General features: G+C 38.6%; 1 protein-coding gene and 1 long non-coding RNA gene across 2 annotated transcripts; both read right to left on the bottom strand.

Annotated features, from left to right (window-relative positions):
- Positions 1–382: 382 nt before the first annotated feature.
- LOC124452073 (uncharacterized protein K02A2.6-like) lies at positions 383–1,448 on the bottom strand. Its single transcript, XM_047002667.1, has 2 exons — positions 753–1,448; positions 383–595 (listed from the first exon to the last, which is right to left on the bottom strand). Exons 1-2 carry the CDS (start codon positions 1,446–1,448, stop codon positions 383–385), a joined length of 909 nt encoding a protein of 302 aa, XP_046858623.1.
- Positions 1,449–10,966: 9,518 nt separating this feature from the next.
- Positions 10,967–11,314, bottom strand: LOC124450565. Its single transcript, XR_006950094.1, has 2 exons — positions 11,170–11,314; positions 10,967–11,037 (listed from the first exon to the last, which is right to left on the bottom strand). It is a non-coding gene; the product is annotated as an uncharacterized LOC124450565 (long non-coding RNA).
- Positions 11,315–13,467: the final 2,153 nt, after the last annotated feature.

The raw sequence follows: 13,467 nt of genomic DNA, 5'->3' as shown, positions 1-13,467 counted from the left end.
AACCTATGCTAGGTTTTTTGATATCTATGTCACACGTTAGTGCTAATTAGCAGGCCGTCATGAATATTAGTGTAATTTTAAAATGAGAATCTGAAAATTTTTATTGTCAATTGTTTCACGGTCTTGTCAATTCCTTGGAGAAGATGGTAAAATTCATTTTATTTCATGGAAATTATGAAAAAACACATGAAAGTGGGATGACCACCTTTAAGATCATAGCTATAAATGGTGTAATGTTTAGAATTTTTCTTCTTCCTTTAGTATCTATCTATTGTGCTCTCTCTCTAATATCTGTCTGTCAACAACATTTCTCATTCCTATATATATACATGTCATTGTCACTTTTAAGAGGCGTGTCTACAACACTACATCCCTCCTCAACTTAAAGGATAACAAAGTCAGGGTTTATTGAGTTCCCATATTGTTCTGTTATTTTTCTTTGTCGGGTTGATCTCCTTGGAGCTGGCTCTTCTGGTTCTGGTTCTATGATGTGTTCTGGTTCTTCACATTCTGGTACGCATTGGTTGTGTCTGTACGGCTGTTCGTGGATGTTGTATTCATCTTCATCAGTTGATTCTCTCGACTTGTCTCTTATCTTTTTTAAAGAACGATGTGTTTCTGGTTATTTGATGGTTATGGTTCTCAGCGACTACTTTAGCTCCTCTACGATAAATCACTGTGTATGGTGTTTGCACAAATTTTGTTGTGAATTTATCTTTCTTCCTTTGTTTTAAGAGCACTTTGTCTCCCACCCTGATATCTGATTCTTTAGTTCTTCTTTTGTTTGCCAATTCTCTTCCTTTCGATTTCGCTTCAAAATTATTCGCCTGCGCCTCTTTATGTCTATTTAGCACTTTGTCCTTGGGGTTTAGCATTGGTAGGATACCTCTCAATGGTCGGTTAAATAGTAGTTGAGCTGGTGGGACATTGGTTGAACAATGAGGCGTAGTGCGATAGCTGAGTAAGAATCTTGAAAGTTCTTGTGTCCAATTGCGATGTTCCGCACGGGCTGTTTTGATCGCTTTAGCTAAAGGCTTCATGAATGCCTCGGCCTCTGAGTTTCCTTGCGGCCACTCCGGGATTGATGTCTCGTGCTTCACCCCAAGTTTATGTAGATATTTGGAGAATTCCTTACTGTTGAACGGTGGACCGTTGTCAGATTTGAACTTTAATGGGATTCCATGCCTTGCAAAAATAGCATCTATTTTAGGGATCAGTGCTTTGGCGGAGGTACTTGAGATTATTTCGGCTTCTGGGTATCGCGAATACTTATCGATCAGCACGATGATATATTGTCCAGTAGGGAGCGGACCATAGAAGTCAGCATGGATGGTTTGCCAAGGGCACTCTGGCATTTCTGGACTTGCTAATGGTTCTGGTGGGCTGGTTGACCCATTTACTTGACATGGTAGACAGGCTTCAATTTCATCCTTGACGGCCTTGTCCATATTAGGGAACCAGGCGTATTGGCGTAACAAAGCTTTAGTTTTGGCTATTCCTTGGTGGCCTTCGTGGGCCAGCTTCACAACGCTTGTTTTTAGGGTTGTTGGAATGATAATCCGCGTTCCTCGTAGGAGTATGCCATTCGTGTTGTCCACAGATATTTCATCTTTGATGCTAAGAATGGTTTCACAGACTGATTGCTCCAATCACCCGACTCGACCGCTGTTCTTACCGCCTGAAGACTTATGTCTTTGGTCGTATGTTCTTTGATGACTTCAATTGATATGGCATTTTGAGCTGCATTTGTCGTGACAAACGTGATGTATTCTTCGGCGATGTTGCGTTTGGGAGTCTGTAATTGTGGGTGTCTGGATAAGAAGTCTGCAGGGTTCGTGTCACCTGGTCTGTAAATGACTTGAAAATTGTATTGTTGAAGTCTCAATAACCATCGCTCAATCCTGGCGGGAGGTCTGGACCGAGGATTATTATAGATAAGTTGTAATGGTTTGTGATCAGTGATCAGGGTGAACGATGCCCCAAATAGGTAGATGTGAAAGTGTTCGATACCCCACACGATAGCAAGGGCCTCCTTTTCAGTTTGCGAATATCGTTGTTCTACTGACGAAAGAGCCCGACTAGCATAGCAGATCACGTTATCGGCGTTTGTTTTAGGATCTCTTTGTGTTAATATGGCTGATAAGCCAACTGGGCTCGCATCAACTAATACCGACGTTTCTTTTGATGTATCAAAATGACTCATAACTGGACTGTTGGTTAGTGCATTTTTTAACTTGTCATAAGCTGCTTGGTGTTCCCACGTCCATCACACTTACGTGTTAGTTTTCGAAGGGTTCTGTAATGGTAGCATAATTTTGAATAAACTTAACGCTGTAATTTGCCATCCCCAGTAAGCTTCTCACTTCGCTGACCGTTGTGGGTATTGTAGTTTTAACGAAAGCTTCTACCTTTTTTTGGGTCCGGGCAGATCCCATGTTCTGAGAATAATAACCCAAAAAACTCAAGGTTCTTCTTCAGGAACTTGCACTTTTGGCAATTAAGTGTGAGATTGTGATCTTGTAATCGGGTAAGAACTTCATCCAGTGCACGGTCATGGTCTGCTCTATTACTTCCAAATACGATTATGTCGTCAGCAATGTTCTTGACCCCTTTAATTCCTAGCAATGTTTCCTGCAGTTTATGTTGAAATAATTCAGCTGCGGCATTAGTTCCATAGTTTAATCGCTTATAACGATAGAGACCATAATGAGTTGAGAATGTTGTGATGCTGTGGGATGCTGGACATAGCTCTAGTTGGTGGTATGCCTGAGCAAGATTAAGCTTTGAAAATATACGTGCTCCATTGAGTTCCATGGATGCAGCTTCCACAGTTGGTATTGGATGTCTGGTTCGTTTGATAGCCGTATTTGCTATCCGCATATCAACACACAATCGAATGTTACCATCACGCTTGGGAACAATCACCACCGGAGAGACCCAGTCAGTGGGCATGCCTTCAGGTATTTTCTCTATGATGTCATCGTTCTCTAATCTGTGTATTTCACTTTCCACTTTCAGGCGTAGGTGGAACGGTGTTCGTCGCTGTGGTTGTGCAACCGGGAGCACGGAGTCATCAATTGCTAGTCTAATTTGTTTATTTTTTAACTTCCCAAGTCCGTCAAAGACAGGTGCATGTTTGTCCAAAATGTGATGTAGCTTTGTATCCTTTGTTGTAAGTGTTGAGTTTTCTGGCGATGTGTTAATTTTGTTCAAGTTTATGCTTACAAGTCCAAGTTCTTGCGCTGTTTCCGAGCTGAGTAAACAGCCGCCATCGTCTGATGTCACATATATAGTAGCAACTGTGAACTTGTGTTTTGACTCCGCAAGAACACGAAACTTCCTTCCATCTTGACTGGCGTTTTTGAGTTAAACGGGTATGCTTTCACGGATGTGGGTTCAAGCTCAGTATTTCGAAATTTCCGGAAAGTCTTCTTGTCGATTATATTTATGCTTGAGCCAGTGTCAATTGTCATTCTGACATATAGTCCGTTGAGAGATATTGACGTTTCAGGACGTTTAGGCTTGTTGTTGTTACAAACCGCATAACAGTATTCCGAATTATTGTCGCTACTGCTATCTTTCTCCTCATCAGCCTTTACCGGTCGTATGTCTTGGCGTGGTTTAGCGGATGTTTTCATTTTCTGCGAGTTTCGGCTGCGACATTGGCTTGCAAAATGATTTAACTTCCCGCATTTGGCGCATGTTTTGTTCTTCGCTGGGCACGGTTTGTCTAAATGGGGGTAGTTACCTCCACAGTAAAAGCATATCTTCTGTGGTTTATCGGCTTGGGAGTTTTTATTTGTAGGTTTTTTTAGTGTATGTAAAACGTGGCTGTCCAAGTGCTCTTCGATGTCCGCCGCTTGTACTTTACTTGTTTCTTCACGCCTTGCTTCAAGCAACAGATCTTTTAAGGTATATTTAGGATCTCTTAATGCTTGTTTTCGTACACGACTGGATCGTCCACCAATAACAATTTGAACCATTATCTCAAAATCTACATCAGCAAATTCACAGTTTTTAGAAAATGAGCGCAGTCTTGTATGAAATTGGTCGATTATTTCGGACTCTACTTGCTTTGCTTGTCGAAATTTGTAAACTTCATATAACCGATTTTTCTGTGGTTCAAAATACTCCGTAAGAAGTATTCCCGCTTTAGCAAAATCATCATCTTCTCCCGGGTCTGGAAATTGTCGAAATATCTCTCGAATTCGGGGTCCTGCTTGATAATGAAGTAAAGCCCGTTGCCGAGTTCTATTTGTTATATTACTGGCTGTTAAAAATGTTTTAAAATCTGCCAACTACGTGCGCCATCTATTTGCAATTTTTCCTCCGATTTCTTCATCCGGATTGAAATGTGGCATGGGAGATAAAAATGTTGCCATGTTTGCGTTGATATTTTATTCCTCGTCGCCAATGTAATGTTTAGAATTTTTCTTCTTCCTTTAGTATCTATCTATTGTGCTCTCTCTCTAATATCTGTGTCAACAACATTTCTCATTCCTATATATATATACATGTCATTGTCACTTTTAAGGGGCGTGTCTACAACAAATGGGTACTGTAGCATCTGAATTGTGTCAGCTGTAGTCTGTGTATTCAATGTATTGATCAATTTTCAGTCACAAGCAAAACATTATAAATGTAAATTTTAATGTTTCATACGAGGGCAGATATTTGCGCAACTTTCAATTTAACTGTCCTATGTTCAAGATCAACTCATCATTGGGTGGAAAACTTCAGAATGTTAACATTATGCCAGCACTAACGAAAAGCGTAAGAGTAAAAGCGCAATTTTTTTGGATTAATGAACTTTCTACAATATTTGGAGTTTGTAGCAACTTCATTATACTATTGAAAGCCTTTACAGTTTACAGAAAATTAGTGCTTGGGCATTTAGGTATTTCTTAGCACTGATAACAAATCTCTAAAAAATAATAAAACATAAAATGAACGTTGATGCTAGGCACTCCCCGGATTGTTTACACTACTACTGACACCCCACAGGAAACTTTACACTAACTGACTCATTCGTCGACCTTTTTGTGCAATTAACCTTTTGAAATTTGAGCGAAAATCTTGAATGTCGATAGACTTTGTTAATTCCAGATGTAATGGTCTCGTGACTGCACATACATACACTACAATCCTTGCTTTTCCTTCAATATTTTTCCTTTTACGATACTTTATCGGGCCAGAGTAGTCCACAACAATTACTTGGAACGGTAAACGCCACTCAGTACGGTCTCTAGATAGATTTCCTGAGACAGGGCTTGGTTAGGGAACGGCTTGAAATTTTTTACATCCGTGACAACGCTTTATGACTCGTTTCACAATTTGTCTTAATCTTGGAACCCAGTAACTTTCACGTACCTTTGCCTATTGTTAAACTCTCGCCCATGAAGGGTGACATAGTGGGAATTTTGAACAATTTTTTTGATAACACATCACTTTTGGACAAGTAAATTCGGAAAATCCCCTTGGATTCATCCATTACACTTCACGCCTCTCCTGATCTTTACAAAATTTTGCAGTATACATGTCTAGACTTTGGATTTGGATTCGTTTTATCCACCAATATCTCCGATTGTTGATTTTCTTTGTTGTCAATGGACCACTCTTCTTTTGTCCTTGTTTTCTACTGTTCTGGACATCCATCTAATAAGGTTTTCCAGAGGTCGTATTTGTTCAGCAATTCGTCAAACTTGTCATGTAGCAGGGTTGCAGTTTTAAATATTTGTGTTACAGGTTTTGTTTCCGCCAGACGTTCGTCCGTTGCGTAGTTGTGATGTCCTCTAGCCAATATTCTTTCGTTGTCAACCACTTTAGACCCATTCACCACCGATCGTTTCCTTTACTCACTTTACCACCTCTGCTCGCTAGGTCTGCATAATTATCTTGTCCAAGCATGTGTCTCCACTGGATGTAGTAGTTCTTTTCCTGTATCTTCCTTACCAGACTCCCTATGAATTGCTTTAATCCTCACTTCCACCATTCCGTATCTAATGGAGTGCTACTGTTCTGTCCAGTAATGCAAAAACATTGCCCTTTGGGAATCCGTACAGCGCATCCTTAAAGTTATAAAAATGATTTGTTGCCATATGTGAAGATATAAGTTCTAAGCCTGATATTGTCAGGTCCTTCTTAGCAAGACGAGATTTGGCAGCCACCAGGTCCTTGCACGTACCACTCTCTTGATGGACAATGGCCATCACTATTGCCCCAACTCTATGACAGCTAGCATCAGCAAAGGTATGCAGCTCGATTTCTTGGATGATTTCCTGGAAACACACGATATTTAGTGGAAATTTACTAGATTGTGGAAAATATATTTCTCAGGATGACCATTAATCTTCGATTTGTTGTGGTAATTCCTCGTCCCACGATAACTTGGCATCACTGCAGTCTTGATGGTGGAGCTTGGCCAACAACGTGACGGAAGACATTAAACTCAGTGGGTCATAAATCTTTGCTGTCTTAGCTAACCCTTCACGCTAACCCTCCTCGAACTGCCGATACCTCGCAATGAACAACCTCTGTCATTCTACCTTTGTCACTTCCACCACCGAATGTATTAACTTCCAGCCATTCTCGCCTAGCAATGTTAAGCTTGGCACACCTCTTTGCGTCACACGTCACAAAGGATTTCTGACTTCCCGAGTCGAAAAGCACTCGCACTCTTGTCTTACCCTTTCCTATAAGTACTCCCTGCGCAGTTTGAAGAGCCACTCTACTTCTAGTACTAACATGGACATTAGCTACACTAACCTGTCCACTTTCTTCCCGACTATTTCTTTCAACTTTCTGATTATTATTACTCTTATCACATATAGAAACATGATGACCCTCCCCACATACGCTACATTTAGTACGTGCACGACAATCTTTAGATACATGTCCCTTATTTAAACAAATGAAACATCGTTTGAACTTACGAAGAAGTTGCATCCGTTCTTGCCGCCCCGTTACCTTGGTGCATTCTTCATGCTTGTGCTCTCCACAGCAGAAAGCACAAAACAATCGGTTGTTGCGGCTGGCGAACAACCCGCTAGCTGTTCCCAGTTCCCGTCGTCTTCTTCGTTGATCTTCTTCTTTCTCTCCGACCGCTAATTTGTGGCATTCCCGCAGCTCCACTTCGGCTTGTAATGCGTCGACAAAATCTTTCATGCCCCACTCTAAGTAGTCTCTTCCCTGGTAATTGTCAGTTTTAATGAGTTCGGTATCTTTGTTAGCAGATTGGGCACGACTATCTCGCAGTACGTTTCCTCCTTTACACCGAGCGCCTCGAGTCCTCGGTAATTTGTTTCGACCGCGTCGAAGAACTTGCGCAGCCTCGTCGTGTCACTCTCGTTGTACACGGGTTTTAAGTTCATCAAATCATTTGCGTGTGCCCTTTGCACCATCACTTTGCTCCCGTATCTCCGTTCTAACACCTTCAGTGCTTCTGTATAGTTAATCGAAGTCAGAGCAAATCCCGAAATTGCTGACTTGGCCGGCTCCTCCACCAGTCCCCTCAGATAGGTGAATTTGTCGACCTCAGACAGTCCGTCATTGTTGTGAATGGAACTTTCGAAAGAGTCCCAGAATTCACGCCAATCTTGTATCTTGCCCGAGAACTTTTTCACCTCTAGTTTAGGCAGCTTCACTCTACAGCGTGCCCCACTGGATACTGTACTTGTCGATGTGTTGGCGAGTTCCTCGTTTCGTTTGTTCGTCTCTATCGTGCTCAGCGCTTCGTTAATTTCGGCCAACGCACCCAGAACTTCGCAGCCGTATTCCGATGAGCTGTCGATATCTGCTGCAATATCGTCATCCTTTTCCAACAAGCTCTGAATCTCATCGTCTAACTTCGAAATTGTATCCAATTTCTGTACGAGTACAAGCCGCATTTGTTCCAGTTCGACTTTCCTTAATGGCGCATTGTCGTTTACCATACCTCGAACCTTGTTTACAACTTTTGTGGCGTACAATTTGTGCCCACTCCTCGACTGTCGCTTTCTTGTCAACTCAGACATCGTGAACAACCCTGTATTCTATTTCTGTGTTCTTCTTGAATTCTGCTACTCTATCCGGCTCGAAGGACCACGTTTCGCACAATCTGCGCGAAGTGCTGGTTCACTGTTCTAAAACTTCACACTAACGATGGGACTGTATTTTGAATATATAATTTTAACACTTCAATAAGATATTTACAGTGTTGTGCACGATTTTCCGTTTCAAGCGTTGGTTCTTCGCGATACGGAATGATTAAATTTGATCTCGTTAAGATTACGGACAACCGTCAATCCTAGAACTGCGTTTCGAAATTTATTGCCTTCTGCAATACAACTCTAATTCATCAAATTTGTATGACCAGTTCATACACCAACAACTACAACTTTTCCGAACTCCCGAACCAACGCTTGCAAGCTCTTATTTATATTATAATTATTAGGATATAATTTTTGGGCGTTTGCATGACTTGCACTACGCCATTCCGTTTATAGAGTACCGTCATTACCTATATCCTACCGCAATGCCACATTGGGTAGAAAAAGTGTTCCTAAGTATTTTGAATTTACGTACAGGATTTCCACTGAAACCACAGTTTAATAACTATATACGTATTTTCCTATTTGTCTAGTAATATATGACTTAACATTTTACATAAACATAATATCCGTTATATCTTAGTATCAAAAATATGACACAGTCACACTCTACATAACATAACATGACAATTTACAACAGTGTATGATTTGTTGACCATGAAATAAACTGATCACTTTTATTCTACAACCATCAATAGTTGACGCTTACTTTGAATTTTCATGACATGTTGCTGTTAAGATCTTAAATCATATGACAAATGTTACAGTATCATTCAAGTACTTATATATTTCAGAGCATGTGCAAAGGCAATCGAGTGTCATAATATTCACAATGACAGTGTGTTTTGACAACAGATGACAATTTTGACAACAGATGACATTTCAATGAACACGTGACCTGGGTGACATTACAAAGTACAACAACAAATTCACAGAGAACCATGGTACAAAAATTTGTCACTTCTTTCATTACGTCACTTCCTGAAACAAAGCTTCTCCTTCTTGTATTATCGTTTGAATTAAGAGTAGACGATGGAATTTTATAGACAAGCCATAAACATGTAAAACTTTGGCAAAGTAACTCGTAGTATGTCCACTGATGTTTCAGTTCATGTTGTAAAAAAATAATTCCCATTAAGTATCGATTCACAAAGTAAAAGTGTTCAAACTTTAACAATGCTTGATATCGATTTTGCATAAAAAGTTAAATACGTGTCATTAAGCACCCTTCCATATGCAACATTGTGGTTTCTTTTCTGTCTCTCTATAATGCAAAACTTTCTTTGAATTTTGTTAACTTTTTCTGTTCGTACAGTAACACACGGTTTGGAGTGTTCCATCTCAATGGTTAAATTGTTTATCACGATGATGAACGTCAATCATAAGTCATTTTCTTGTGGAGTTTACGATTTACTTTTTAACAGTCAGTGAGAAAGACAGCCAAATTTTTAGTTTTTCTAGAAAAAATTAGCAAAGGTACCATTGTTTTATTATAAATTTACGTTTTTCTAATTGATAAAGATGAAAATGTTCATATAAGCGAAGTAACAATTGGGCTGTCTTTGTCTCTCTTAACAACTTAACACATAGATATTTTGTACATCAAAATGCAATAAATAAAAACTATTAAGAAATTATTTCAGTGAAAGATAGTATTGATTTAATTAGTAACAACTTCTTTTTGGTGTAAACGAGTGTCGAAAAACGTGCAATGTTAAAACCATCCTACATTGAATACATTTGCATGAAAATTATATGTTTACATGGTGTAGATATAAACAAAATATAACCTACGGTACAATAACTAACAAAAGTTTGCATTTTTTATGTAGGTGTGATAAGATAAAAGTCAATAAAATTATTTTCTTGTGCAAGGAAAATTATTATCTTAGACACGAAATCATTTCTGTTTATGGCTTGCTTGTCTTTATTGTTATTGAATTTTCATCTTTAATTGATTAACTTTAGCTTTTATACATGATCTCTCTCAATGTTGACATTTTCGTACACTGCCGTCGCTGTACAGGAACAATCAAAATTAAACAAAGGTCGTTTCATGAAATCATACGCAAACAGACATTAATTGAAATGTCAACAATGATATATGCATAAAAACTGAACAAGATTTTCTTAAAGATAATATAGTCATTAGTAGATAAGGTGCAGCTTTGTCACACTTTTGTCACAGAGCTCTTACCCGTGCCAGTTAGTTTCCAGTCCCCTGAAGTTGATCGGTGCGCGCGCATGTCAACCGGAAATAGGGTTTAATAAACATGGCATGGCATTGGATGGCGTGAAAATCGGAAATACGACAAAGCTGGAAGTTGCATGCTATTGACAAAGTAACATTAGATCCGTTTCCTTTTCTCAATCGAAGGTAAAAACGGTAGAAAACGAGGTAATTGCATTTTATAGCTTATACTTTATCGAAAGGTTTACATTCTATCTCTTGAAACAAATGGAATTGAATGTAGACATTGATCTGGCATTAAGAATGAACAAATTGCTTTTGGAGTCCGAAAAGAATGAAATAACTGTACGTCAAAGTTTGTTAGAAAATAAACTTTTAGACTGCTATGCTGAAGAAACTGCTGCAATGATAAACGCTGAAGTAAATAAGAACTGCAATGGATGCATGATCGATTACCCCTCTCAGCGTGAGCATGACTGTCTCATGATGGAGCATGACGAGCGTATGTTGTTGCATTTTGATGATGCCTTGGAAAATGTGTCCGAAGAGATTGTGATCAAAGATTTTATGAAAAGCATTGAAGATGTCAAGCCACCCGTCAATGGACTTGAGATACTAAAATACACTTGTAACGATTGGCGTAAAGTATTTGTTTCGGATAAAAAGAACAAACTTGAAACACGAGTCGTTAAGCTTTTGTAAATATATATTTTTATTTATTCCCATTCGATTCGTAAGGTCTAACCATTACACATTGTTCTAAAAGAAATATAAGAAACATGTATGAATTTACTGCTTACATGTTAGCACTTCTGTATACATATACGTAAGCGATGTAATATTACATAGAAATAAACATTTTACGACAACTACAAACAAATTAAAACTTACTCGATAAGGTCTTTTATGAGACGATACATGCCCACACGAGGGTTTTACAAGATAATCATCACAGTGATCACATTTTTCTAAAAAATAAAATCGACGCCTCTGTTAAAGTTAATACAAACACCCTAAGGAACAGAAAAAAGACAAACGGTACTTACTGAAGGTTTAAAACGACGCTTATGGCGAGGACATCCTTCTTCGATTGCATGTTTGGATATTGCATCTCCACAAAGGCTCTCTGTTTCGTAAGTGGTTGAGATACACTACACATGCGCTTGAGATGTGACCTTCGTTGCCATCTCGCAAATGTAAATTATAAATTACCATTGAATAGTATGACCTTGAATAATGTGGCGTGGGTAAAATCTGTGCAGTATCCTAGCTTTTAATTCTGTCCTTCTTAGATTTACAAACATTATTTTTATTTTAGTATGCGTTTGTTTTACTGGTTGCTAGAGATTGTATTAGGAGAATTTAAACGAAGAAGTTAGGGCAATCAACTGATAAAAGTGCAACGAGCGTTTGATATTGATATTTCAGTAATTGATACCACAAGCCTATCTGCCTATAGTGGTTTAAATTTATTAACTTATGCATTCAAGATGCGATGTGGCACAACAATTTTAGTTGTTTGAGGCTTACAATAACCGGTTTACTGCTGAAAGTTGCGTATATAGGTAGAAGTGTAATTATTCAATTACTCTGTAGGAGTTCAATGAACATATATTATAAAATGAAGCATGATTTCACAAATTGCCATTACTGCATGAAAATCATCGCCAGATGATCATGGGGGAAAAAGAGTATCTAGAGCGTTTACGTGTTCGAGCCATCAGAAAAAATGTAAAGGCAAAACGTTTGCTGAAAAAAGTTCAGAAAGAAATCTCTAAAGATAAAACAGATATTTCAAAAGTGTTAAAATGGGTAAAAAAATCAACGAAGTTGTTGCAGCAAAGTGTTGAACTTGTGGAAGAAAGAAACAACATAAAAAATCAAACTAAAAATGATGAAAAATCTGTTAACTTTGTGCTTGAAAAAGTTTCGGAACGATATGTTCGTAAATTTGGCGCAAAGTCATGTATATTCCGTGCTAAGTTAGACGATCTATCCGTTCGCGATAAGCAAATAAAAGTCAAAGACATAATGACTGAGCTCGATGGCTTGTTTGACGACGCCATACGTCAGGTGAGAGTGAAAAAAGCGCTGTGTGACACAAAGCATCTTTTTAATTTTTATGTTAATGTTCCTAGGTAAAAGAACAGTGTGATTTTAGAACACCATTGGAAGATCGGCTTCGTGTAATGATTAGATCGGATGCTTTGAAAACACCAATCAGCACTAAGCTTCTTCCTGCCGCTGAAATTAACTCTAACAGAATTTTGAGTGAAATTACAAAAACTTTGCAGAGTAATGATAAGATTCCTTTGGACAACTCGTTTATCATCGACCTTATTGGTGTAAAAGCGCCGGTTGGGAGTGGTAAGGCCTTCAAAGTCTTAGATTACTCTAAAGACAGTACTTTAAAAAAATCGATTGTAACTATCAAGAATAATGATAGCCTATGTTGTGCTCGGGCTTTAGTTGTAGCCATAGGGATGGCTGACCACCATCCAAAATTAAAACAAATGAAGATGGGTAGACCTATACAAAAAAAATTAGCCTTAAAGTTGCATAAACGTGCCAATATTTTGCCTGGTAAATGTGGATTGAGGGAAATTTCAAAGTTTCAAGGTGTTCTTTCAGACTATCAAATTATTGTAATAGACTTTGATGCACGAAACACTTCAATTTATGAAGGGCCTAAAAGAGTAAAGAAGTTATTGCTATACAAACACGGAGATCATTTCAATGTTATCAATCCGGCAAAGCTCCCAGCTTTTTTCGGTAAAAGATTTTACTGTGAACATTGTTCAAGCTTTGTAGACAACTATATTCATCACGCTTGTTTTGATGTCTGCAGCAGTAGTATAGTACATGGGGGTACGAGAGCACATAAAGTGCTCTCATATCCCCCATGTACTATACTACATATAACCGTGGGTAAAATCTATCTTTATAACAGCGCAAAATAAGACCATGGTTCAAAAGGCGTCCCTCAGTAAAAGGTCATGTAAAAAAAGCTGCGTAAAAGTCATTGTTTCAAAGTAGTGTGAAAAAGGCCATGTTTCAAAGGCGTCCCTCAGTAAAAGGCCATGTAAAAAAGTCATTGTTTCAAAAGGGGGTAAAAATCTCGAGTTTACAATCTATCGTTTAAAAATATGGAATCTATATGTTTTTGAAATATATAGGTGCGTTTAAATT

Source organism: Xenia sp. Carnegie-2017, unplaced genomic scaffold (assembly GCF_021976095.1).
Source record: "Xenia sp. Carnegie-2017 unplaced genomic scaffold, XeniaSp_v1 HiC_scaffold_24, whole genome shotgun sequence".
Taxonomy (NCBI): domain Eukaryota; kingdom Metazoa; phylum Cnidaria; class Anthozoa; order Malacalcyonacea; family Xeniidae; genus Xenia; species Xenia sp. Carnegie-2017.
Note: the sequence above shows the minus strand (reverse complement) of the source record. Positions and strands in the feature narration are given on the sequence as shown.